The sequence below is a fragment of the Protomyctophum parallelum genome (genome assembly GCF_964188405.1).
Source record: "Protomyctophum parallelum genome assembly, chromosome: 15".
Lineage (NCBI taxonomy): Eukaryota > Metazoa > Chordata > Actinopteri > Myctophiformes > Myctophidae > Protomyctophum > Protomyctophum parallelum.
The window spans coordinates 45811768-45838935 of NC_139710.1; the positions used below are offsets into that span (position 1 = coordinate 45811768).

The 27168-nt window shown below is 43.5% G+C and overlaps 1 protein-coding gene across 5 annotated transcripts; it reads left to right on the forward strand.

Moving 5' to 3' along the window:
- Positions 1–424: 424 nt before the first annotated feature.
- Positions 425–27168, forward strand: pxnb (paxillin b). Of its 5 annotated transcripts, none has more exons than XM_083784825.1 (11): positions 425–589; positions 14809–15017; positions 16172–16257; positions 16592–16731; positions 17102–17306; positions 17529–17649; positions 20644–20805; positions 21699–21872; positions 21973–22054; positions 24180–24328; positions 24662–27168. In XM_083784825.1, exons 1-11 carry the CDS (start codon positions 577–579, stop codon positions 24926–24928), a joined length of 1608 nt encoding a protein of 535 aa, XP_083640951.1. In that variant the 5' UTR covers positions 425–576; the 3' UTR covers positions 24929–27168. The 5 variants fall into 5 exon arrangements, with proteins under 5 accessions (XP_083640951.1, XP_083640952.1, XP_083640948.1 ...); XM_083784826.1 differs by having other exon boundaries at positions 17123–17306; XM_083784822.1 differs by lacking the exons at positions 20644–20805; positions 21699–21872; positions 21973–22054; positions 24180–24328; positions 24662–27168 and adding exons at positions 17778–18986; positions 19611–19871; positions 20031–20463.

The window sequence follows — 27168 nt, forward strand, 5'->3', positions numbered from 1 at the left end:
CCTCGAAATAACATTCTGAATTCTGAAAGCATAAGTTTTCTCTTTTAATGTAACATTTTTGTCGTTTGTCGCTAGAGGTCACACACCACCTGGTTTGTGCGTTTATTTTTCGTAGTAATTGGTGACCTATCAAATTCTGTTCCTCCAGGGGTCGCTTTTTTCAATATGGTAAAATTCGTACAGTAATGCGTTTTACATTTGTCCCTCGGTTCATTTTGGAAGAAATAATGTATCTAAGGCAGTGGCAGTCATATATATTGTAATCAAAGGGGAATTAAAATTCCTGTTAAAACCTGAAACACGTCAGTGTCAAGTCACAATGTTATATTTCCAAAAAGCGAACTGGACACCAATCTGAGTGTAACGCAACAAGTTGTGAAGCGCGTGCTCGTGAAGTACACATGCACACCACAGCACGGTCGCGAGTAGGAGGACTCACTGACTGGACTACTCCTGAGCAACTTGCAGGAGGACAGCAGTAGCAGTTTCTGAAGTTTAGTTTAGATAAATCCCGGACATTGAAACCGGCCAAATAGATAACGAAAACATATTTGCACAACTTCAAAAAGGCGAACCATGGACGATTTAGGTAAGTTGGCTCCGAAATCCTTTTACGTGTTATTCCACAGTTCCACTGTATTAGCGGAAAGCTGGCTAGGTGGAGAAGTAACTGGGCTTGCTACGAGGCTAATGGATAAAACAATAATTTGATTTCAATCAGTTACTTTTCTCTGGAATGGATAGCCATAATACTTATTACAGACTACCGTGGCTGGCTGCGTATAATTGTCAGATAAATGTAATGTTACTTCCATCTTTTTTTTCCTTCTATTTAAAAAAATATTTTTTTCACTATGTAACGTTACTCGCCTTTACTTTACTACCCCCTTTAAAGGTGACAACTGATTCTGAATTTCTGTCTAGATTCTAGAATGTGTTTTTCGATTTTATCATACACGCGTGGTGTCGTACCAGCTCCAGAGTCCACTCCAAACCGTACCTGTTCTATCTAGACTGAAGACATTTTGCTGACATTTTGTCCTCAAGTTTTCCTTTCCCAACTTTTTTGCCCTAAGGCGAAAATTCATTCCAACTTTGAAGTGCGAGATTCACGGGCCTATAACTATTAGAGCAGAGTGCTTCTCAGACATTTCCATGTCAAGGGCCCCGTATTGATAATGTATTTAGCCGGGGGGCCGTGGGGTCGCATGTGAAAGATTTGTGCCAGGGGCAGGGACCCCATTCCTCAGATAAGCATACGTCTAAGTGTCCTCATTTGTCAACATTTTTAGAAAATACCAGATCTAAAAAGGTGTATTTTCAGTTTATCTACAAGCTACGTGAACTTTAGCTGAAAAATAAAAGAACCCCTGATTAGAGCACAGTGTGGGCCTAACCCTGGCTTTAGTTTCCATTCTCCTATGTCCTGTCATATGTTCAGCCAGATGCAGTCTGAGACTCTGAGCCCACGCAGCCAATGCCATTGGTTCTGCTAACCTTAGCCTCAAATTAAATGGTACGCTTTGACTCTGAGGGGGATGTTGATTAGGGAAGCTTGACAAAATAAACACTGTAAAAATCCTTTAACCGAGTGTACAAAATCTACAAATGTCACATTTACTCTTTAGAGTTACAAATGGATAAATTAACACTAGGAACCTTTTTTTTGACAGTGCAGGCAACTAGTGTAAGATATGACATAACTCATTTCAAGAAATGAGTTGTGTGTCCAAATAAGCAGAGGTTTGAGGAAATACCATAACGTTTACCTGGCTGGTCTTGATGTGAAATAAGCCTGTAGTTCTTTCTTGGTTACCTGTTGTGTGTTGTGTGACCGGCTTCAAGCCATGTTTCAAGCCATATGCTTCAAGCCATGTTCTAGTAAGAATACTTCAATACAGTCCTGCAGCTGTGACTGTCTTCACACAAAAGGCAGATTTTTCCATTCCATATGATACATGTCAAATATTTCTTTGATTGGTTGACCACATGGAGGACGGGATATGAACCCCTTTTTGCTATCACATGTGAATGGCTTTTGATTGATTGATTGATTTATTAACAGAACTACAGTACATTTCAAGTACAACTCAATACAAAAACTGTTAACTGTGAGTGGACGACACCATAAAGCATTACACCTGTTTACAATAGGGCCCACCATTTTCAATTCATCAAAAAGATACTATTCAAAGATACCTCAAGGAGTGATTATTTTCTTGACATGATGAAATTGAAGTCGGTTGAAATATCCTAGTCATAATAGACAAATTGAATTGTTACAAACACTTGGCAACCAACATCCATTCAATAGCTCTGAGACTATTTGTTTGTGGTGATAGGCTGAATAACTGAACCATGTTTTCCAGTGGTAAAATGTAACATCCCATTAAATTAAGAAAACAAAGGTATCATCTTGATATCCTATGGCAATATTGCTATAGCATCAGCAGGAGCTCTGTTCTGTTGTTCGCTGTATCCGTTTAGCCCTCAGTCTATTTTTTGAGCACCGTTGACCAGTGAGTCTTCAATCCACTAACCTTTGGCCTTTTGGCACTGAACTCTGAATTCCTGCTTTTATTACCATTTTCATCAGGTGGCCTAATCTGTCTGCTACTCCTGTATAACCCAAGGCTGCTTGTGAACAAATTCATTAAATAAATTAATTTGCTTCTCTATCCACAGGAATACTGTTATTACAGAAGTCTGAGAATAGAAAGGCAGTGAAATTAGTTTCTCAATTGTTTAAGTGGAGAGACGAGGAGCCACATTTTGAGCATGGCCCCGTGCTGAGAATACCTCCAGCCTCCAGGGCACATTAGATGCTAAAGCTGCCGTGGGCCAGTGAAAGGGCTGATTGTTAGTGGAGAGGGAGCCTGCAGTCTTAAGCAGGGGGAACAGTAGGCTGAGCGAGGGTGCAAGGCTGCTATGGAATGTCTAACATCACTGTTTGTCAGGGTCCAAGGCCAAATACTAACCGAGGTCATGACTTACCTCCTACTACAACGCATGGCTCCATGCAGCCGTGCCCCTGTAGAGATGACTGTTGGGTTACCCTCACATCTGACTCAGATAGGAGTTGCAAACTGAGCTTCTGTTGTACCTTGTCTTGAGTGCAAGAGTGTTGGGTGTTGTTTTACTGCATTGGCTCAGCGGAAACGAAGCTCAACATGCTAATAAGAACAAAATGATGTAATTGGGACTGTGGAGCAAACAAACAAAAACACACTTTGGCTTGCCAATGTTCATTTGGCAGTTTTTTAATTATCAAAACATCACCGCGGCGCAGATGCACCAATGCGAACATCTTGTGTGATTGATTGGTCATTGGTCAGAAACTCAATACGCTCAGGATTTATATTGTTTGATTTCCGCAACCTGCCAGTAAAATAAAAATAGTTAGAATACCATGGACAGTTTTGAAGATGGCTGAGGAGTTTAGGAAAAAAACAAAAGTATCAAATACAATGTAGAAACTGTTACTCCGTTTTACTCTGTGAAAGTCAGGATATCTCCGGAATTCTACATTTACTTGTATATGAATATAGGGCTGAAGTGAAATGTGTGTTTTGTAATAACGATCATAATCTAAAAAAAATAATATTCCAAATATTGTAGTGAAGTAAAAGTATAATATTTGCCGAGATGTAGTGGAGTAGAAGTAAAAGTACAGAAACTTGGAAATACTCCAGTAAAGTACAGTACTTGAGTAAATGAACTTGCTTACTTTACACCCCTGTCCCAGAGGGACTACAAACGAAACCAGATGGCAATTAATGAATGGAGATAGCACACTACTTGTGCACCTGTTTCTGTAGCTACTAGCTAGATCATAGATGTAAAAAAAGTGAGAATATCCAGGTGTCAGAATCACAATTCCAGCCTTGTGTACATACAGTGGGCACTGGGCAGGGTCTTAACATTCAGAAGTCTGCATGGAGTAACAAATGACAAGCCCAAAAAAGGTATTGCACTTGGTGTAAGAAAGAACCTATAGTCAAACTCTACTCATCTGGCCCACACACGTACCCTAAAAGAAGAGCCATGAAAAGCATTATTTTAGTACAGTTAGCCCAGGTCTGCTTTCTTTTAATTAAGCTCCTATAACAGCCCCCGTTCATTGGCCCTACCCTGATCACGGCGTCTACTCAATGCTGTTTAGAAACCTGATCAGACCAGCCTCCCATGACTGATAGTAGCCTCTCCTCTTCGGCTCTGTGTATATTGATCCTCAGAAAGAGCACTTCCCAAAGGGCACTATATAAACTAGTAGATTAGACGGTGCATTCTGGGAGTCATTTCTTTCCTTTGCGGTTCTGTCTGATCAGTCTCTCACAGTTGGGACCAGGTGGCGTCCAGCAGGCCTGGCTTCCAGTGGTGTAAAGCAGAGGTTCCCAACCACTGGTACAAGTACCACTGGTGGTGCTTGAGCCCCCCTCTGGTGGTACACACAATGATAGAGGAGTCGCCTATAAAAGGAGAAAAAAGACGAAAGTGGAATGAAATATAAATATTACTACAGATGGTTCTTCTGACCAAGCAATTGGTTGAAATGGGCTATCCAGCTGTGCTGAAATGAGCATGACGGCACACCTAGCCGTTAATACTAGAAGATTTGAGAACGGATTAATCACATTAGAAATATCATCAGTTGTGCTGATTAGTGATTAGACAGAGTTTTGTCAGAGCAGCAGCATTATTGGCTTGGAACAGAAAGGGCAGGTACACGCTCCTGTATTTTAACCATCAATTATGGTGGTGCTATTTTCTGAGGTGGTACTTCAGTATAAAAAGGTTGGGAACCAATGGTGTAAAGTAGACAAGTACATTTACTAAGTACTGTACTTGAGTACAAATTTGAAGTATTTGTACTTTACTTGAGTATTTCCAGTTTCCAATACTTTTACTTCTACTCCATTACTATACATCTCAGATCCAAATGTTGTCGTGGAGTAACTCCACTACATTTATTTGCAAACTTTAGTTACTAGTTTCTTTGTAGATTTTGATTATTATTACAAAACATACCGGTACACTTTTGTTTGTACTTTAAGTACATTTAGATGCCAATACCTTTTTACTTTTACTCAAGTACATTTTGAATTCTGGGCTTTTACTTGTAACAGATACGTACAAAAATGTAGTACCTTTTCTACCACTGCTGGCTTCAGCATTGTTTGTGATGTGGCGCTTGGCCCGGGGGGCTGTTTCTGTGTCTTTCTCCCCCAGATGTGGTTCATATAACCACATGATGTGTGACATAGTGTCAGGCCTGTGCTGGCAGCTTGTTTGATGTTCGTTAGGGTGCGAAGCCGCTGCTCTCCGCTCAGTGTAAATTCCTCAGCATCCTGTGAGGTTTCGACTGACTCACTGGTGGCTGATTGACCCCAGTGGGCAGTGCAGAGTCTGGTCCATGTCTGCAGAGTTATGCGGAAGAAGATGGATGATAGACATGCATAGGGCTTTGACATGGAGTTGACAAGGGAGAAAAACATACCAACAGGGTATACATGTACTTAGTTAGTAAGTTACCATTCCAAACCATAATTCCTTCCCAGATCCAACGTCTGGCTTTTGTGTGAGACGTCATGTGGCAGCCAAGTTATTCCTGCCTCCCTGTAAAGTCATGTGGCAGCCAAGTCTATTTACTTTTTATGTTTGTTTTATTCATGCCCCCTGTAACATGTGGCAGCCAAGTCTATGGACTTTGCATGCCCCAAAAGGCACCGTCACTTGAGGCACCCTCCTATATACGGCTTTTTGTCCTTAACTCGTGTCACATTTGCCATTGACAATGAATGGAGAATTTACGCCATATATGGACGAGCCAATCGGCTTTTCTAAACACAGTGCAACTGTTAATTCTATATCACATAAATTCAGTTGTCATCTTACATGATCATGGTGAAAAGATGAGTTTTTTAAACATTGTATCATAATGGTTAAAAGATAATAACATAAGTTGACAAATTAATTAATGAAGAAGTATATTCATTTTTTTATTGGATGATGTACGATGACAAGAGCGCCCCTCACTTCACACAGATTTTTTAATAATCAGTTACCACCAGAACATTTATGATTACTGAATCATTTACTATTGTCTTTGCTATAGAGAGAAAATGGTCACATTTTCTAGTTCAAGTTGTATCGTCCTCTCTGGACGATGTGTGTGGGTGAGGGTGGGTACTGGGATAGTTACTGTATGTGGGCTGCTCATTGAAAGAACTGAAAGGGAAAGCACCGTTGGTTGCCAGATGTTTCACACACTCAGAGATTTGATTGCATTAGTTGATTACCTTGCAGTTCTATTCCCCAGGCAGGATGAGGTCCTGGAATTGGCTGAGGTATACTGTAGAAGTGGGGTGGTCTCAAATGTTTACAGCGTTTGCACAGCATACCAAAAGATCTTAGAAGGTCTTTAGTGACTTCTGTGTTTCAGTATGTCGGGCAGTGCAGAGTTAGTGTTACCACCAGACTAGCTATCATCACCCCTCAAGAGTAACAGGGTTAGCCCCTTAACCCAGCGCTGTCAGATTGGGCTTGCCTGTTAGGCTGAAGGGAGGTCCTGGCTGTAAATCAGCCTTGTTCCTGGGCTCCACAGTCCACACCCATCCGGTTCTGGGGTCTGGGGAAGGGAGCTGCATGGCTGACCTCATCGCTTAGGCAACAGACCCTGCCCCCCCATATCCTGAGGAAACAGAGGGGAAAACAATGGGCTGAACCAGGTTTGGAGGCCAGTGAACATGGGGGTGGGGTGGAGGGCCGGGGAGGGGGGGGGGGTGTTAGGATGGTGTTTTCTCTCCTAAAACCAGTGTCACACAATTCAATTCAATTCAAAGGGCTTTATTGGCATGAGAAAACATACGTTTACATTGCCAAAGCAGAAAGAACAGTACAACAATACAGCAATACAATCAAAACAAAAACAAAAATTATGTACTTTGTCAGATTCTTCAATAGATCAACTTCTATGTTCAAGATCACTCGATGCAGGTATAGTGCAGGCATATACACAATGATTAGTCTTTACGGTGGTTGTGTTCCATTTGATATCCTTCTCCTATCACAGCAACTCACAAATCTTGCTGCTGTGTTTGCACATTGTTGTACTTCGCCCAGCAGATATGGGAGTTTTTTGTCATTGGTCATGTTTTCAAAATCTCCGTGTGTGGTTGTAATCTGTGGGAAGTATGTGTCTCTGATGTCTTGGTACACACAGTTGCTTCACTGGCAGCAGTGTCTCTTCAGTCTCTTCCTCTTTCCATGCTGTGTCCTCTCCTTCCTTGATCTCTGGCCTTGTTGCACAGAGCACAGAGAATAGTGCTGTTATTTTCCCTGACGGGTCAGAGTAAGGGAACAAGAATTTCTGAGTCTGTGCTGGATTCTTCCCATATTACTCAATCTGGGACTCCCCAGGGCTTGTTCAAAGAGCTCAGTGTTGATGCCAGTTAGCTCTCTACAGGGCAGGAAACATAACTCTGTTTAGCCTCAGTTGTTGAGTGACCTCTGGAATTTTTCAGCTACTTAATGTTTTACCAGCTATCTGATTATTACTGTCCATATAATTGCCTTTTACCTGTCACTGTGGCTGGAAGACAACACATTAAAATGGAATATGTTTAAATCCTAACCCTTTCCATGATTGGTGGATGTTATGAAAATTCTGGACGGTTTTCAAGTTTGCAACTTTGTTTGCGCCACACCACAGAACACACCCCATCCAATTACACTCACTTGTGTCACAATAGGCTGCTGCTCACTGACATGACCTCTTAACAAAGTTAACACATATGATATGCATGAGTGTGTCCTCAGTGACTGTGTGTCTGAATCTTTAGACTTTCCCCTGTCATCTGATGACTGGTCTGTGGGGAAGTGCTTTTATTTTGGTCCAGAGTTCTCTCCAGGGGAGTGTCGTCTTTCGGATATGGGGCTGTTCTGAAGGGTATTTATAGGTATGTTTATTTTGAAGTCATTGCCCCTTAGATACGCCAGTCTCTTGATACTATGCTACCAACCCATTAAGTCTCAATCTGCATGTGCAGTGCAGGTCTGTCTTTTTTGCAGCAGTATAGATGGCATATGGCTTACAACAATCTCATTGACACACACACACTCACTCACTCACTCACTCACTCACTCACTCACTCACTCACTCACTCACTCACTCACTCACTCACTCACTCACTCTGTCTCTCTCACTCTGTCTCTCTCTCACTCACTTGGGTCTTCACCCAACCTGTTGGTTTCACTGGCATCTCTCTCTCCACCCCTTCACCCCCCCCCCCCCCCCCCCCTGCTGCTGGCCCCTGTCTCTCTTGTTTGATATAAATATCATGCCATGGTTGGCTAGATGGGGTAGGGTTTCGGCGTGGGTCTGTGGCCAGCTCTGCACTATGCTCTCTGGCTATAAACAGGTGAGCTGTGGACCATCTCTAGTCACCACATGTTAATAGAAAAGATTAGCTGTCCCTGCTCGTATATGTCTGCCTAGACTGACTACACTGCGGCTGCGCCACCTTGCCTTCTCTGTGGGAAACAAGGCAATAAAAACATTGACATCTCCCTTATCCTGGAATTCAAAGCACGTTGTAGTTTGTGGAATCGGTCCTGTAATTGTCCGCACATTATTTTCATTTTCTGAACTGACAGCTGGCGGTTTGTGTTGAAGCACATTCCTCCCTGCCCCTCTACCTAGAAGCCTGTGGAGTATGTTGTGCTTGAGTAAAATTTTATTTCAAATCATCATTAAGATTAAGAATGTTCTTTGTTGGTTTGCCAGGTTCATGTCTGGTTTGATTGTTAATGATGAATTGCACTCTGTGCAGCTCAGCCATATGCTGCCCTACAAAGGCAATCATTCCCTTTTTTCTTTTTTGCTACATAGCTCCACTGGTTGAGTAATGTTTAGATTTAATTTCAACAGAAAATATATCTTTTCTAATGGGTGATAAGCTATCTACGGTCTTTATCCATATTTGGTATAGTAGGAGTTAGAATGTTATGTTACTGCTGATTGGCGTTATAGGACGGGTTACACCACCCACCTTCTGTGTTGTCCCTGGCTTGGTTTGCTTTCTTTCTGAGTTGGACAGAGGAATGTCAGGAATTCACCATGTTACCTTCCCGCCCATCAGATAAAGCCTGCAGGACTACAGCATAGCCCAGAGGCGGAGGTGGGGGGGGACTAGTGGTGGTGGGTGGGGGCTACGCCAACAAGAATGTACATGTACCCACTGCCCAAAGAATGTGTACAGTATTCACTCACAACTTTCATTGTTGTTTATTGAATAACACAAATGTTAAATATGCTACTGCTTTCACTCAAAGCGTGGGCCTACCACTGAATCAGATAACAACAAACTGTTTAGCTGTAAACGGGAGTGGCTGAAGTCCTGATGAATTTTGCATGAGCGTATACACTGTATACTATACAGTATACAGTATAGGCTCAGTCACATCCCATTTGACAGGACAGTCAATATTCCTCAATATATCGCGGAATCTGGGTTCAGGATGTCCAGAGCATAGACTGTAAAAAATATGGTCAAAGCGTTCCCCGGGTCTAACATGAACGTAAAATGAAGCCTGTAATAATATGCTAATTCCTGATTCCTGATTCGCCATCTTTGGTACCAGCTGGCCATTGGCTGGCTCCGTTTTGTATACCAGCTGGTCATTGGCTGCCCAGACAACGAGGCGGGACTTCCCCCCTTCTTCTCCGTTGGTTTTTATTTTGACTCGAGTGGGAGGGGAATCCCGATCATAGACTGTAATGGTAGCCACGCCCCTCAGAACATACGCGATGTTTTTTTTTCTTTATGGTCATTTTTTTAATTAATGGGACCATAATTTTCCCAAAAGAATATTATGACATTAGAAATGAGACTTTAAACTAGTGACTGGAAGAAGAAAGTATTCATGACCATGTTTATTAAGGTAATACAGTCTAGGTGAAGTTGGGCCAAAATACATGGGCCTCTATGGAGCTATGGGGCTTTTTGGGTCCGGTCCAGCGCCACAACAGGCCATTATATGAACTACCGATTTCAAATGAGGCTTCACGAAATATCTGGCTGACTGCCCCCCTGGTCCAGAGCTGGACTGACTGTTGTAGGACACCCCCCCCCCCCCCCCCCCCATCACTGGAATGGAAAAGATTAGTCTCATTCTTGGCCTACAGGGCATGTTTGCATTCTAATGCTTTTCATTCCCCATGGACCAAACTTGTCTCGCAGACCACGGCCCCTTGTCCACTCATAAGAGACGCAGCACTGCCCTCCTCAGGCAAACAAACTGGGCAGGAAAAAGTTGAGTTGCTTCCTCGACTATGAAAGTGATATTCAAAATTTTCAGACAGAAAAACAAAACACGCTCTATAGTCATGTGATCAAGACGGATCTGTCGGATTATTTTTATCACAGTGATAAAGCTTGACTTCTGTCACGGCAGAAGAGAAAACGAATGACGCTCATGCGCGTGTACGTGGCTTTATACCCGGGGAACCCGGGGCACGTACTACGTCATGACGCACAAGACCCATTTCTCCTGTCAAAGTCGAAATGTGAGTGTATGAAATATACTTCTGTTCAGCGTCCAAGATTGAATGCCTCCCAATATGCGAATTGCGAAGCGCAATATACGCAAGGGAGATCAAGAAGTGTGATGTGTGATCCAATTCCAAATGGCTAATTTTGCAGACCCTGGGTAGGCAACCCAACCAAAATTAGGCCAGATACTGATTTTAGCTTGTGTGACACTGTTGTCATTGTTTCAGCATGCCTTAATTTCAATATGAAGGAGTGAATATAGCCTTATTGCATTACCAATTACAGGTTTGATTGAAATACTTAATCTGATATTGATGGAAATCCCCTTCAGTCATCTTATCCTGTGACATGAGTCACAGATGTAGTATAAGCAGGGGGTGTAATGGAGTGGAGAGATCTCATTCTGAGAAATCTGGCTCTGTCTATGAGACTTCTGGAAGGCCTCAAGCGATATGGCTGGCACTGTTGGTAGTGAGGCCAAGAACTGCTTTCCAGGAATACATCATAATTTATTTGATTGCATTGTGATGACTAATTCTTAAGGCCAAAAAAGTTCAATAGTTCAGTATATGATATGATTCAAATCCCACAGCAAATTATGGTGTTTTTCTTTCCTGGGGCTTTGTTTTATGAGCGAACAAGTCAACTTTAGTAAGGCCTTGTTTAGCATGCCGACACCAGGTGCAGATTATTTTGAGCCGGTAGTGATATTTCAGCACATTTGCGCAGACTTGGGCTACTTGCTGAGCTTACAGCTTAAAATAGGCTTCTGCTCCCATGCGGTTTATGCCGAACTCGCATTGGCTTAAACATTTAGCTGCTGGACTGGGTCTCCCTGTGGTGTGAAAGAATATCTTTTAGATCACTGGTTCCCAAACAGTGGGTCGGGAAACGGTTTGTTGGCTGCGGACACATTTTTATGGGTCCCTTTATTAATTTTTTCCTACATTTTGTTTTTAGTTATTTCAATTAATTCATATTAAAAATTAAAAAGAAAAAAAAAAAAAATCAATGATTTTCATTTCTTCAGTAATTTCATGAAGATGAAAAAATAAATCCATAAATTAGAAAACAAATGTTTAAGAAGTAGTGAAAATAGCCGATCTACAAGCTCACAACGTGTCGCATTTGAGCTTTTGGTCGCAGGCTAATTGGTTTGAGAACCACTGCTTTACATAGAACATGAACTGTGAAACATGTGGCACTAAGCAACATTTTGGTCTGTAAAGATCTAAGACAGAACACATGCAACCTTGTCTGTTTGAGTTGTACTTTCTTGATCTTCAATCACTTGTACATTAAACATTTTGTCAGTATTGCCAATTCAGCCATCCACGAGTCATTAACAATTAGCATTATTAGATTATGAATGTCAAGGGAGTCAAGGGACTGAGGGTGAATTCTAGTACCCTCAAATAATCTATGACACTATATTGACTGAGGTATTACTATTATTATTAAAATTAGTATGAGAAATTATGGTATTTAAAAAGGTTGTTATGCTGTAAATCATGTCTTGCTCTGTAACCACACCTCCCAGCAGACTGGCAGCATGTTATCCCTCCATGTCCCTCAGACTAGACCTTGTTCATCCTACTGTATGCTTTACTCTCACTCACATCTACAGGGTTACTAGTAACTGCTACAACAGCTGGAATAATGTGAGTAAGATGATGTGTAGTCACTGTAGTGATTGTTTTGAGTGCTGAACATGTTCGATGGCTGGTTTAGTAGCAAGTGTTAAAACGACAACTTGTGTACACTGTATGTTAAAGCAGTTGCTGTTACTGTTAGGCCTTCACACAGGCACAGACGTAGAAGTAAGCTGTCGTGGTCTAAAATAAATGTTGACCTGTCTTTGTGTGTGTCTTTAGGTTTTTAAGATAATTGAAGGGTTTATTTAAGCATCGCCTATCATTCTCAGTAAGGAATAAGCTGGTGAAGCGTAGTCTAGTCTATGCTACCAAGACAACTTTTAAAGGTCCTAGTTCTCAAGGAAGTGTTGACTACAAATATGTTGGCTGTAATCACAATTGCATGTTTATCTTTGACTTTGTTAATCTGATTTTCTATTACAAGTGATGTACTGTAACTTGTAGCATTGTTTGAACAAAGTAACAGTTGATAATTGGAAGGAGTAGAGAGCAGTTCAGTCAGCCAGATAATTGTGAAAGCTATTATGTCATACTAAACGTTCTACTGTTGTTTACAATGACAGTTCTCGCTATGGCTACAGTGTTTATAAGAAGCACTGTCCATCTGTATTATGGTCATTTATTTAAAGCATCTATTCACAGTTTTCACAGTTGCCAGGATGATCCTACTAATTAATGGTTGCTGGTGGATTCCAACTTTTAAGAGCCATTTGTAGTGTCTCACCAGACAAATATCTTTTTAGGCTTCAAAAGGCACCGGCAGGTTGCCCAGCAAAGCAACTGAGAAACAGAGTAGCTAACCTTACCAGCCAAACCAAATTATAGCAGCTCTTGGCAGGTGGCTGGTGTTAATTAAGCACCCTCCTCCAGGGTTTAGAAGTAAAGTGATGTAGTTCCCTGAAAAAGCCTGTGACAGTTCTTCTGCTTCTGCTACACTATAACAGTATGCAGCCAATCTATCCAGTCTATTCTTGACTGGCTGTGGATGGACGGACGGATGGATGGATTGTGTGATGTAAGAGCCTATTTTGTTCTGACGTTCCAGTGGCCACTCAGCTGGGTAACACTGTACCCCCCCCCCCCATTCCTGGACGGAGGTCAGACATGCTCTCTCTGCCTCTTTGTACTTGTCGGTCTGACCCGTTATGTTCAAACACAGGGACCATAGGCAAAACAAAGAATACTTTTCTGAGTTGTATGACAGCTAGAATGACAGATGGGGCTCCGATAGACAGGTAACCACTTACTGACAGCAGTGCTTGTATTTATAGAGCACGATTGCTGTCAAAGGAAAGTCAGGGGGGATTTCAGAGAGATATAAACCAGAGACCTAATGGCTTTGGCTATGATGACATCTAGGCTTTAGTATGCCATGCTGGGCCATTCCCCGCCATACAACAACGCCATACTGTGATGATGACAGAGGCTAACCTTGGCTACTGGTGTAGAACTGTTGCTGTGTGGAAGTGGTGGTGGTGAAGGGGCAGGCCATTTTTGGTGTCGGGAAGAGTGACGGCTTGGAATGAGAGGCTGACTCACACACGGCCATTGTCAGTTTTACACACACTGACCCCTGTTCCGTAGTCACTACAGAGTACCCAATAACCCTGGCAAAGTATTAATAGGTCCAGCAGACTAAATGTGTTTGCTGGTCGCCATTAAAAGCCTGTTGCAAAAATGCAGTGAAGGCATTTCTGTGTGACTTATCTGTTCAGTTGTTAAATTTAAGCAAAGTGATAAAATGAAACATGCAACGTAGGGAATCTGACAGATACTGATGGTTTTATATTATATCTTTTATAAAAAATTGTGTGACTTATGAACACTCATGAAATGTAAGCGACCAATTCGAGACCTAGTCATACTGATCTGATTGGCTCTCTGGCCAATGGGACACCAAGCAACGGCAAAGCTGCCCTCTGACTAATGGGAAGGGGAGAGGCAAATATCCCTGGCAACCACACAGGGCATAGGCACACTGTCGCGCGTGGACGCGTCAGAAGAACCTGAAGCCCTTCTTCTTCGTGGGGTTTTTAGACAGCTGGTGGATGGAAAAGAAGCTCCACCTCCGCGCCCGACTGACACGGAGGAGAGCGCGTCCGGGAAGCTGTCCGTCGCGTCAGTCGGGCGTGGAGGTGGAGCTTCTTTTCCATCCACCAGCTGTCTAAAAACTGTGCGCAGCCGAAAACGTGCGAACCACGCCTCCAATGACAGGCTGCAGAAAGAGAGCAACGCAGCAGAGAAGCATGCTCACACTCACAGGGTGACGGGGGAGGGACTATGAGCTCACCCCAACACGGGGTGAATGAAACTAAATGAAATGGGGAGAGAGATGGTGGGAATACATGCGGCAAAGGCCGTCGGGATCGGGAGTCGAACCCGCAGCACGCCATCAGGCTGGCTCAGCAGCCTAGGTGCCCGAGATTTTTGAGTGGTACAACCACTCCAAGGAACAGCAATGTCCGTGTGTCTGTGTTCACCCACCTATGTGACGTTAATGAGGGGGGGGGGGGGGGGGGGGGGGATTATATATTATATTTTATATATTTTGGATTATATGTAAGTTTGTAACCAATAATCACACATCTTTTTTCCCCTAGATGCGTTACTAGCCGACCTGGAATCAACGACTTCTCACATCTCAAAGCGTCCGGTTTTCCTCCCTGACGAGACGCCCTACTCCATTCCTACAGGAGGAAACTCCTACCAGGATGTGTCGGTTCCGCCCCCAGTCCCTCCCCCTCCGTCAGCTGAGGCTCTGAATGGTTCTCTGATCGACACCCCAGACTCCCACCACTCGTCACTGCAAGTAAGTGGCTCACACTGGGTCCCTGTGGAGCCAAAGCAAAGTCAATACTTTATTGTTGCAAATTGAATATAAAAGGTACATAGAAGACATGCAACCCTGTAAGGGCGCTTTCACACCGGGACTGTTTGGTTCGTTTAAAACTTAGAACTCTGGTGCGGATCAAAGAAACTAACCATGGTTAAAAAATGCTGAACTCGGTTCGCTTCCAAACGAGTGCGGTTCGTTACTGGTGTGAACGCATTCAGACTTTATAGAGGACCAGAGAAAGAGCCAATGGTGACAACTTAAGACAGTTGAGATTCAGGAATATATAAGAGAGACAACGAATGTCAAGAGTGGCCTACATGCAAGCCATTTAAAATGTTAAATAAGCTACACAGGTGGTCCCAAATGATTAATTGATTACATCACGCAACAGACGTGAAACTGGGTCAACTCAATTAGCTGCAGCGGATCTGTTCTGACTTGAAGCTCAATACTAACTGACCAGCACGGCTACAAGTTTAAACCATAATATGACATATGTAATTGCCTGCCGATTTGATGCGCAGAAATAACACATCAGATTCTAATCGGGTTAAGGTGCACACATGGAAGAAATGTCCTTTTTATCGGTGATACCTTGTAGGTAGGCTACGTCTCCGGTGAATTACATGCAGCAATAAGCACATTATTGTTCAAACACCTGCTCCTCTGTTCATCTGTTGCTCTTATTTGGAATTGAGAATTAATTGCTGTCGTTCCATGTTGCTGTTCTCTTCTCTCTCTGTGTGTGACTGAAGGTGTGATTTCCCCTCATGTTCTTTTTCCCTCGTAAAATGTCATTTTATTTAATTCTTCACCATTTGATTCGCTTAACATGTCCACGTGTCATTTGTTTACATATTTGCTTTACAAAGTCCTGTGTGAACACTAAACGGACCAAAATCAAAATGCAACAATCTGACCTTCCCTGACCTTCTAAGCGAACTTTGGGTATGAAAGCGCCCTAAGTGTAAGGTATTGAAGAATGTTAAGTGTATACTCACCTTTTTCAGGCAGACTTACTGCAGCCTGGGCTGAGTTCAGAGGATTGAAACAAGAGAAAGCCATTTCATAAGATTAATATGATATGATGGCAAACTTGAAACTTGATGAACATCTGTTTTCTGCAGTCCTTAGGTTCAGGCCAGAAGAGCTCATGGTCCAGGGATAGCAGTAGCCCTCCATCGTCTCACATCGAAGAGGACCACGTATATAGGTAAGCTGCCAGGAATCTGGGATACTGCTGGCCACTGTGGGAATGTAACACTTTTATCACCTGGAAAATATTGATTATGGGTTTGGCTGAAATATCGGTATACTCGTCTTCAGCAGCAACCACTTTTACTAGAGACTGCGCCGTCATCTTGTGAATAATATGTTTAATAAATCATACGTGGTTGTTATTTGCTGTGTATATTTATAGTATACAGAACTGTTCACCATCTGTCATTGTTTGTTTTTCCTATAATGGCTATTGACCTCTGTCTCTCTCTCTCTCCCCTCACACCCTCTTTTCCAATTCCCTCCCCCATCTCCTCGCTCTATTTCAGTTTTCCAAATAAACAGAAGTCGTCGGACTCGTCTGCGTTGGCCATGACCTCTGCCCTCGGCAGTAACCTGTCAGAGCTGGACCGGCTGTTGCTAGAACTCAACGCCGTGCAACAGAACTCGCCCTCCTACGCCACCACAGGTAAACGCATGATAGCTCATTGTCCTGCCATGAATCTTTAGTGCTTTAGTCCATGTTATGTTTCATTACTGTAGTGTTTGACTCAAACGTATACACTCCATTAGTGTCTAAATCTTACGGATGGATGCCTGGTAATTTGGTAAATGGAGGAATAGATGGATTGATAGACAGGCAGACATGTACTGTACATAGTTTGTTTCATTCATCCATTCTCAAAGGGAAATGTGTTGTTCACATGTATGCCTGTATTAATTCTACTGTGTACATAGATGACCAGACAATAGTCCAACTCCATATAAAGATGCCCTATGTCATCACATGCCTATTGTCTCTCTTCATTACATTAATTAGCTATTGACATTTTTATTAGAGTGCCTTTATTGTCCCATAGAGGAAACGGCCCCACCCTTACCATCTTGCAGCATCACCCACTACGAGAATGGTAGTGGCCCTGAAATCATGGTGAGCCCTCCCCCTCAGGAGAAGCCCAAGAGGAATGGAACACGAATGGACGAGGGCCGACCCACAGTGGAAAGTCTACTGGATGAACTGGAAGGCTCAGTACCTTCACCCAAGTAAGGTTCATTTGGTTCATTCAACCCCACCACCAGCAGCTGAGCTTTCATAGACTAAGCATTTATGATTAGTAGAAATATGACCATTTGTTCCAAGCGGATGAACACTATGCCACTGTTCTTATGTTGGGAACCGACAGAAGTATCAACTCATAGGTTTTAGGCTTATGGAACCTATGGTTTAATTGTGATATATAATACAGTATATTGTAAATTTGACAGCCCCAGCCCCTGCGCTCTCAACAGTGAGTTGGACACACCTTCTCAGCAACAAGCAAGGATTTCAGCGTCCTGTGCCACACGAGAGCTTGATGAGCTCATGGCCTCCCTGTCCGACTTCAAGGTATTAAATCTGAATATCATATCTCTAACTCTTATTCTCTAATTCTGTCTCCATCTCCTTTTCAAAATTCTGTCATATTCTGTTTTGGCTGGTCTCTCTTACTGTCATCTTTTTCTGCTGTCCTCTAGCCCAGTAATGTGGCTATGCTAGATCAGGAGAGAATGTCTTCCAGCTCTCCTCATCCTCCAGTCTCTCCTTCTCTACCTCCTGTGGCCTCACCTTTCCTTCGCTTGTCCCAGCCGTCTGCCAGGGACTCCTCTCTCTTCTCTAGTCCTGCTGGTCTGGAGCTGCACATAGATGAGGATGGAGGGGACAATGGTGCATCCATGCCCCTCCCTTCCCAAAGCCCCATCTCCTCCCTCTCAGCAGCCAGTGACCAGGACTTGGATTTGATCATAGATGTTAATGCAAACATGCTGTCGTCCGATCTCAAGTCTCTGCTGGTCCTCACTCACGCTGCCAGCAATAACTCTACCGTGCCTAGAAATAGCCCAAGTCCACCCTACACCACCACCCCCTCACTGACCTCAGTTAACACTGTCCTGGACCACAAATCCTCCAAGTCTCCTAGTCCCCAGACACTTTCATCCTCTTCTACTGCCTATCATTTCTCCACTCCACCTTCTTTCAGAAACTTCGCCCCTGCTTCATCTGCCCCCAAGACTCCTTCACCTCTCCCTGCTGCTCTCTCTGTGCCTTCCTCTCCCACTCTCACTACCTCTAAAACATCCTCACCATCTCCAGTCTCTTCGGTGAGGGTGTCCTCTCCGCCAGCTCTCCCTGTCCCCAAAATACCCAGCATGGAGCTACCAGGGATATCCCAGGCACACCAGAATGCTACCCCCCTGATCAGTCACCATTCGCCTATGATGCAACGGTCTCTAGATGAGGAGCTAGACAAGCTTCTCGCTATGAGTTTTGCACAGAATCACACGACGGCACCTCAGCTGAAAATGGATGGCCTGTGTCTGAGTAGAGAGGCACAGGAAGTTCACGAGGAGCTTATCCTGCCTATGGACAGATGTGGCATGCAACCTGACACTTTCACCTCGAGCACCACCACCGCCGAAGGCTCTGTGGACGGGGGCATGGACGGCCACGGGGACCTGCTCGACTGGGCCGATGAGGAGCTGACCATGTCCTTCAATGACATGGATGGCACCATGACACCTTACACCGAGAGACCTTACACAGACGGCAGCATGACCCCGTTGACTGAGGCCAGCTGGATGGACGAGTCCATGACCCCGTCTACATGCCCTGGGACCCCCGATGTTGCCCTAGACCTTCCCCTTCTGCAGCCTGCCACAATGGACAGAGTGTCGGCATCCGGACATGTATGCATCCTCCTCTCCCCTTGGCCTGCTTAAAATGGAACGCTGTTTTGACAGCATTTTGCCTTTGCACGCTAAATCTGGCTATTTATCAAGAGTGGGTTCTGATTTGCTAGTGCTTTCATGCACCTCAGTTTGGAAATAGCCATGTTTGATTGGCAGTATTCCTTTAGCATATTACTGCAGTAACAAATGGCTTGTTGATTGGTTCTATAAGCAATCTGCATGGCTTGTTGTTGAAATGTGATTCCATACCTCACTATTCCACCCCCACCACCCTACAACTTGCTATCTCCTGTTGCACTACGCTTGTATGATGCCTGTAAAGCATCTTGAGAGTGATCCATGTCTGTGTTGTGGATGTGGTTGACTGTTGCGTTTGGGTTGATGGAGTTTGACGGCATCTGAACTGAGCATGTGAGACGTGCATGGAGTGTGACGCTGAGCCCAACTGACTTTCCACAGGACATGCCATAGCCTTTCACGACATCTGGCTGTGAATGAAAGGGAATGACAGTTCACTTGCTTGGACCCCTGCCCTCAGAGTCAGAACTCAGCTGCTGCTTGTGCTTGGATTGGCTCACAGATAAGAATGTTCCTATGATTGAGTGCTTACCCTCCCTTTAGCTAAAGTCGGTGATCAGGCGCACTAAGGAGACTCCCAACGTGCACCCCATGTTGCGCGATGGTCACCCACGCAGGAAAGTGGGCCCCATCATCGTGAACAAGAGCAGTTCCCAGGACCGCCTCATAGAGGAGCTGCAGGGCAAGCTGGGGATCGGACGTGCGGAGCGTCTGCGCAAGCAGCCCGACGACTGGCTCACCGAAGGGGTCATCGTCATGTCCACACCGCAGCGCCTCCGTCCCGAGAGGTTCGAAGTGCACAAGGTTGGATTGAGAGTGCATACAAGAACAGAATCATCCCAAATAACATAGCTATTTATTTCAGCTAAAATAATCATTCTCCGTTAACTTGCCTACAGTGCTTGCTATACATTTTCCTTTTCTTTTTCCTCTACTTCTTTCTCTTGGTTCATTTTTCTTCAGATCATAATTCCCCCTGAGTCACCGGTTCCTCAGAGGAAAGTCCTTCCCCCTCCCTCTCCACCCCCTCCTCGCCGGCCCCCCATAGTAGAAGAACCCAGGAGGCCATCGTTTATGAAGCATTCCCCTGTTCACATACCAATACCCCCACCTCCTCCCCCTCCTCTACCGCCTCCCTCTCCCCCTCCCCCCCCCTCCCCCCCCTCGTATGCCGGAGCCCATTCATGCCCCCCCGCAATACTGTGTAAGAGTACCTCCTCCACCAGCCCCAGTGCAACCACCACCTCCACCTGTCCATAAACCAGAGCCCCCTCCCCCTATCCTCAAAGCTCCAAGTCATCCACCCCCACCTGCGGAGCCCACGCCACCACCAGTCCCCCCCAAAGTCCTGGTGTCAGTTGGTTGTCAAACAGAATATGATCCCATCTTCCCACCAATGCAGGCATGGACCTTTTGTCTTTATACTTATTTTTCTGAACTGTTGTCTTCTTTCTCTGTTAACATCAGAGTTGGATAGTCTTAAATGTCTACTGTATAGTTATTTTATAGTTGATTTCCAAATACCTTTGTTGGAAGATAATGCACCTTCATCTCTTTACCTTTCAACATTTTACAGATTATGGCCCAGGGGAAAGGTGGAGTTCCTGGAGGTGGCCCAACACAGGTCAACAAGCTGGATAACATGTTAGGCAGCCTGCAGTCTGACCTCAACAAACTGGGTGTACAGACTGTAGCCAAAGGAGTGTGTGGTGCTTGCTGTAAGCCAATTGTGGGGCAGGTGAGGGATAAGACCCATTTATTACCCCGTTGTTTTCAAACGGGCAAAAATATGGAGACACTAGTGGCCTAATGGTTATCATATCATATCATATCATATCATATATCATATCATCATACTATAATTAACTCAATGTCTGTCTGTCTGAATGAGTGTGTCAGAAACACTTTCGTAGCTATTTCACTTTCCCTGGATTCCTTGGGTCATGCAGCATCTCCCCATATAGGCCACGGCCATTTGCGTCAGGATAGATTTTCCGCCATTTTGACTTTTCTTCAAAACACACTTTTTGCTCTTCCACCTACAGCTTAGAATTTTCATAGTCCGGATCGTTCAGCTGTAATCGGCGTCCAAAGTTAGTGGGAGGGGCCTGTTTCATACAAAATGACACAAATCACGAACGGAATGTCCAATCCACCCCAAATTTCATTCACATGGTTTAATCAATGGCAACGTTTATTGCAAAAACATGCTTTTTGGGGGATAAATCTGCTATGTTTTTCGAGAGCGTAGCCTACGTGTGCTATAGCGAGACCGGACAATTCCTCCCAATCAGTAATGTGATCTAATACATCGCATCACCCACGTGTGTGTGTGTGTGTGTGTGTGTGTGTGTGTGTGTGTGTGTGATATCTTGGTATGCATCTGGAGAAGGCTGTGGTCATACCATAGCCGCATAGCGTTATATATAAACTAGAGGGTGGACTTCCCCGTCCCCAGCTATTCATTTCAATGGAAGTTGCTGTACTGGCGTTTGAAGCATCCTTCTCTCATGCAGTTTGTATGAAAAAGAAGTAGAATGTGTTCTTAAGCCACCTTTTGTTTAAAATATAAAATCTCATGCAGATAATTTGCCTGATAGATTAAATGTGTATAATACCCTCTTCCTGTAGGTGGTGACTGCCATGGGACGCACGTGGCATCCTGAGCATTTTGTGTGCACACACTGTCAAGAAGAGATAGGCTCCAGGAACTTCTTTGAGCGTGATGGACAGCCCTACTGTGAGAGAGACTACCATAACCTGTTCTCCCCACGATGCTACTACTGCAACGGGCCTATACTGGATGTTAGTGATGCTTTCATGTGCTTTCTTTTGTACAATACAATCATTTATTGCTTGCCTTGCACCCAGTTGATGCTACCTTTTCCTTATATCTCCTGTACAGAAAGTTGTGACGGCATTGGATCGGACATGGCATCCGGAACACTTTTTCTGCGCTCAGTGTGGATCCTTCTTTGGCCCTGAGGGTGTGTGTTCTCTAATTTTGAATTATTATAATAGATTGTATACCAGGGTTGTCCCTTTTTATGGTTTTATTATGTTTGGCATCCCGGTGACATAGAGGTTAAAAACTCATCTAGGTTTGCTAGCCTGACATGACCATACTAATATCACAGGATTTAGAAGGCGCTTTTTAAATCAGCCTCAGTCCAAAATGGGTGCCTGACAACTTAGGGGGGCAACAAAATCGCAACTGTACAGGGGCCAGGCAGCTCGGTCCCAAAAACACAATTGGCCGCTGCACTAGTGACACCTACTGTTTGGTCAGGGTGCTGCACTAGTGACACCTACTGTTTGGTCAGGATGCCTGTTCAGCAGGGAGGAGAAGTGAGCCTGAGGGCTGTATTTTGCGTGTCTTAAGTACCAGGTCTTATTACTTAACTTGAGTAAACTAAAGACCTGGAGACGTGATCAATGCCATTTGGCTATTCTGAGTGGCCAAAGAGCATTGATCACGCCTCCAGGTCTTTATATTAGTTTACTCAAGTTAAAGGTTTTATGACATTCATTTTCATTTATTTTTCTTTTTTCTTTTAGGTTTCATGACCTCAATTACACCCAAAAAACCTGAACTTTGAACATTCAGTGGATTTTCTGTGGTCTGAAGTTTTCTTTGGGGTTTGGAAGCCTTTTGAGCTACAATGAAAACAGGCAAACAGTGACATCTGTTGGCAAATCCCATTGACATATATTGGATTTGCAGGATCTTACATCACAAACTGCCGGCAAATCAGAGCACCTGTTTGAGCCAGAAAACCCCAGATCACAGAAAATCTACTGAATGTTAAAAGTTCATGTTTTTTGGGTGCAATTGAGATTAGAAAACCTAAAAAAACAATTCCAAAACCTTTTTTTTTATGTCACAATCCCTTTAAGTAATACGACCTGGTACTTAAGACACGCAAAATACAGCCCTGAGCCTCTGTGTGCAGAAGCTCACACTATGGTGACTCTGACTCATAGACTGTAAAAAATATGGACAAAGCGTTCCCCGGGTCTAACATGAACGTAAAATGAAGCCTGTCAGTCCTTGAATTGTACATCGCCATCTTTCTAGATCCATTTGGGCCCTAGCCTGGTTAATAAACCAGACTAATATCGCACGGATCCGCGGGATATTAGTCTGGGGAGGCTCAGCTTGGATTTCATTTTCAGGGAAACATTTTCTCTTTGACGCAATTGGTCAGAGCTACTGTCAGTCAAAGGTCTCAAGCATTGAACGTCACTGTACCAAAGCCCGCCCATATTGCATACCGTGTCCCTATTGGAGGCCACATTCTCTGGAGTAGGAAATGGGCGTAAAATTGAGCCTCTCCAGACCGAGATCCGCCGGTAGGCAATTTTTTTTTGCCAACGGCTGATTCGGTCTGGTTTATTAACCAGGCTATTTGGGCCCAGCTGGCCCATTGGCTGGCCCAGACAACGAGGCGGGACTTCCCCCCTTCTTCTTAGTTGGTTTTTATTTTGACTCGAGTGGGTGGGGAATCCCGATCATAGACTGTAACGGTAGCCACGCCCCTCAGAACATACGCGACTTTATGGTCATTTTTTTAATAAATGGGACCATAATTTTCCAAAAAGAATATTATGACATTAGAAATGAGACTTTAAACTAGTGACTGGAAGCAGAAAGTATTCATGACCATGTTTATTAAGGTAATACAGTCTAGGTGAAGTTGGGCCCAAATACATGGACTTCTATGGGGCTATGGGTATTTATGACAGCGCCACAACAGGCCATTATATGAACTTTCAGGAAACCCCGATTTCCTTGTGGCTTCACAAAATATCTGTCTGACTGCCCCCCTGCTCTGACTACATTTGTATCAGAGGAGGGCAACCAGAAGAGGTTGTTGTCTACTGTCTACCCATGGCAAGGGGTTGGTAGCAACATGGACCACAGTCCACATAGGGGAGAATTGTCAATGTATAAATTAGGGAGAAATTAAAAACGACAATGTGAAGAAAAAATAAAAAAGACAAGACAAAGAAGGAACTAAAAAGTTTGTAATATGTTTATTAGCAATTATTATTAATATTAAATTATCTTCCAATCAGTTATCATCAAGTGTGCTATCTTGTCTCTTGAAGGTTTCCATGAGAAGGACGGGAAGGCGTATTGCAGGAAGGATTACTTTGACATGTTTGCACCTAAATGTGGTGGCTGTGCTCGAGCCATTCTGGAGAACTACATATCTGCGCTGAACTGCCTCTGGCACCCCGAGTGTTTTGTCTGCAGGGTACGTGCATTTTGTTTTTACAGTATTCTCCTGCCACTGAATCCTCAAAACCCTGTGATGCCTAATTTAGTGCAAGTGTCGCGTCCTGAAAATAGTAGATCTACAAGCTCACAACAATGCATTGTGAGCTTGTAGATCTGCTATTTTCGGGACGCTGCACTGGTGTACAACTATGTATGAATCAGGCTTCAGACTCTGTAAATGTAGACATAACTGCATCCTAGAGTAGTTCCCATCCAGCCTTAAAGAATTACATGACAATTTGCTTTAATAAAGAATTAATGTCTACGCATCTCTCTCTCTCTCTCTCTGTACTGTCTTTTGCATCTACAGGAGTGCTTCACCCCGTTTGTGAATGGAAGCTTTTTCGAACATGACGGACAGCCCTACTGTGAAGTGCACTACCACGAGCGTCGTGGTTCCCTCTGCTCGGGCTGTCAGAAACCAATCACTGGCCGTTGCATCACCGCCATGGCCAAGAAATTCCACCCGGAGCACTTTGTCTGTGCCTTCTGCCTCAAGCAGCTCAACAAAGGTACCTTCAAGGAGCAGAACGACAAGCCCTACTGCCAGGGCTGCTTCGTGAAGCTGTTCAGTTAGGAAGTTCACATGGAGCAGGGCTTGGAGAAAGAGGTAGTGTGAATTAGGAGGATTATTGTGACTGTTGGAAGCGTGTATGGTGTAAGTATGTGCATGTAGTTGAGGCAGTATACTGCTGCTGTCAGGTTAATACCTTGTAACTTCAAATAATGTTATGTGGGTCTTAGGGGAAATTAAACTCGCAGAGGAGAGAGTTACCTACGTATCCACTTCGTGCCTTGTGGCACATAATGCAGAGGAGCGAGTAAACCTTCAATTCAAGTAAGAACAGGAAGATTATTTGAGAAATTAGAATTCCAAGGTTTCTCCCCCCTTCCCTTGTCAGCAGAGATATGCAGGAGATAACATCATTCTCCTAATCCCTTGGCATGTACTGGACATTTTTACAGGCCTGGGCCTGTCTTAACATTTCTGTGATTCTCGGAATTGTGTGTTTTTAAAAATGTATTATATCTCTACTTTATAGACGGGGTAAAAGCTTTCGGAACACTGTAGGAACACATGGAATACTATGCGTGTTTGAGGTTGTTGCTCACTGGTTGAGTGTCTTTTGGAAATATTTTAGCAGGGAGCAGTTGACCTGTTGTGTGTGTGTGTGTTTTTTTTTTAAATCATATGACATGGTCTTTCTCCAACCGGTGAAAGGGAAGGGCTTGTGATAACCTTTTTCCCCCAGACAGTGTTTGTAAATGAGAACAAAGCAGATGGATAAACTCATGATGTCATTGTAGCATTGACTGGAAGCGAGCTGAGTCATCATTCAGATTTATTTTTGTACTGAAGTTCATGGTAGCGTCTTCAGACATTTACAGACTTAGTCCCAATTGCTGCCTTGACACCTTCCAAATAAGGATTGAGTACTTAAACATTAAGGCTGACACGTCAGAAGGAAAATAAAGTTGCTTCTATTAATAAGCAGAACAGATGGCAGGAATTTGCCAACTTAACACAGTCAGTCAGACTATGATCTCTGAGAGAAAAGTATTCCACTGGAGTGTTTTTTTTTGTAACCATCACCAAATATAGTGATATTATTTATGGTCAGAAGCCTAACCTCAATGATTGACGTAGCCATCTTAGAAGTCCCCCTGCGCGCATCTGTGATTCACTAGAACTCCAGCAGTTGTCTACCTATTAGTACCTTCAGCACAGAGTTATCTCTCCGAAATGTTAAACAAATATCTCATATTGCGAATGATTTCGCTGCCAGAGCATTCCTCACATCTTTGAATTCCTTCTGGGTGTGGAACAACAGTGTAGCAGTGATCCACTGCTCATAAACGGTGCATATTCTATAGTGAGACTTCTTGGATGCATCTGTAAAAGATCATTAAAAACCTAACGATAAAAAACACTAGCTCTGTTTCAAAGATGACCGACAACATCCTGAACCCTTTTTATGTAAATATTTCATGTAACTACATTGTACCAACATTGTACGCAAAACGTGCTGGTCAGTTCACGTCCATGCCTCACATCTACATCTGTTGAATAACCACTCATTTAGAAGGGGAGCGGTCCTCTGTCAAGGTGTCTGTCTGTATCATACTTTGGTATTCAATCTGTGTGATTACTGTATTGAGAAGCTGATGAATTTTCACTACTTAAAAACAGGAAGACATCAAGACAATGCACACAGCAAAATCATCATAATCTATTGTATGTGATATCCTAATAGTACTATGCAATCATACATTTTTGAAAGTTGTCATCTTCTATTTTCCAAGTAACCACTGTATCAATGCAATGGGTTTTTTTTAACACTGGCAAAACCAGCAAGATACTGATATCCAATTGCTTGTCCAGGATTGTGTCTTCAGATTTTTACTTTAATACTTGGCTGAAAACTGTAGGCTGTTTAAATAAAAGCCTTGTAGCCTCTGAGTTTAAATACAAGGACTAAAGGTGACTCATTTCCCTCAGCATCTGAGTTGTATCTACTGTATGACTGCTGGCGTTAGGGCTGAAGGCTTATTACATTGTTAATCATGTAATGCAATAAATATTGTGCCTTCGTCTTGTTCAGGGAATTCCAGAGCCTTAAAACGTTTCTTGTGCTATTTAAGAAATCATGTAACTCTTGTCTGTTCAAATCATTGTTTCAATCATTTAAGTAGATTTTGATGTAACCAAAGCCATACTTTCTTGAAATTGTCCTTGTGATGTCTCTTTCTCTCTTTAGTTAGGAGTGAGCTTACTCACTTCCAGCCTGATTTACTCAAATAAATTCAGTTTTGCTA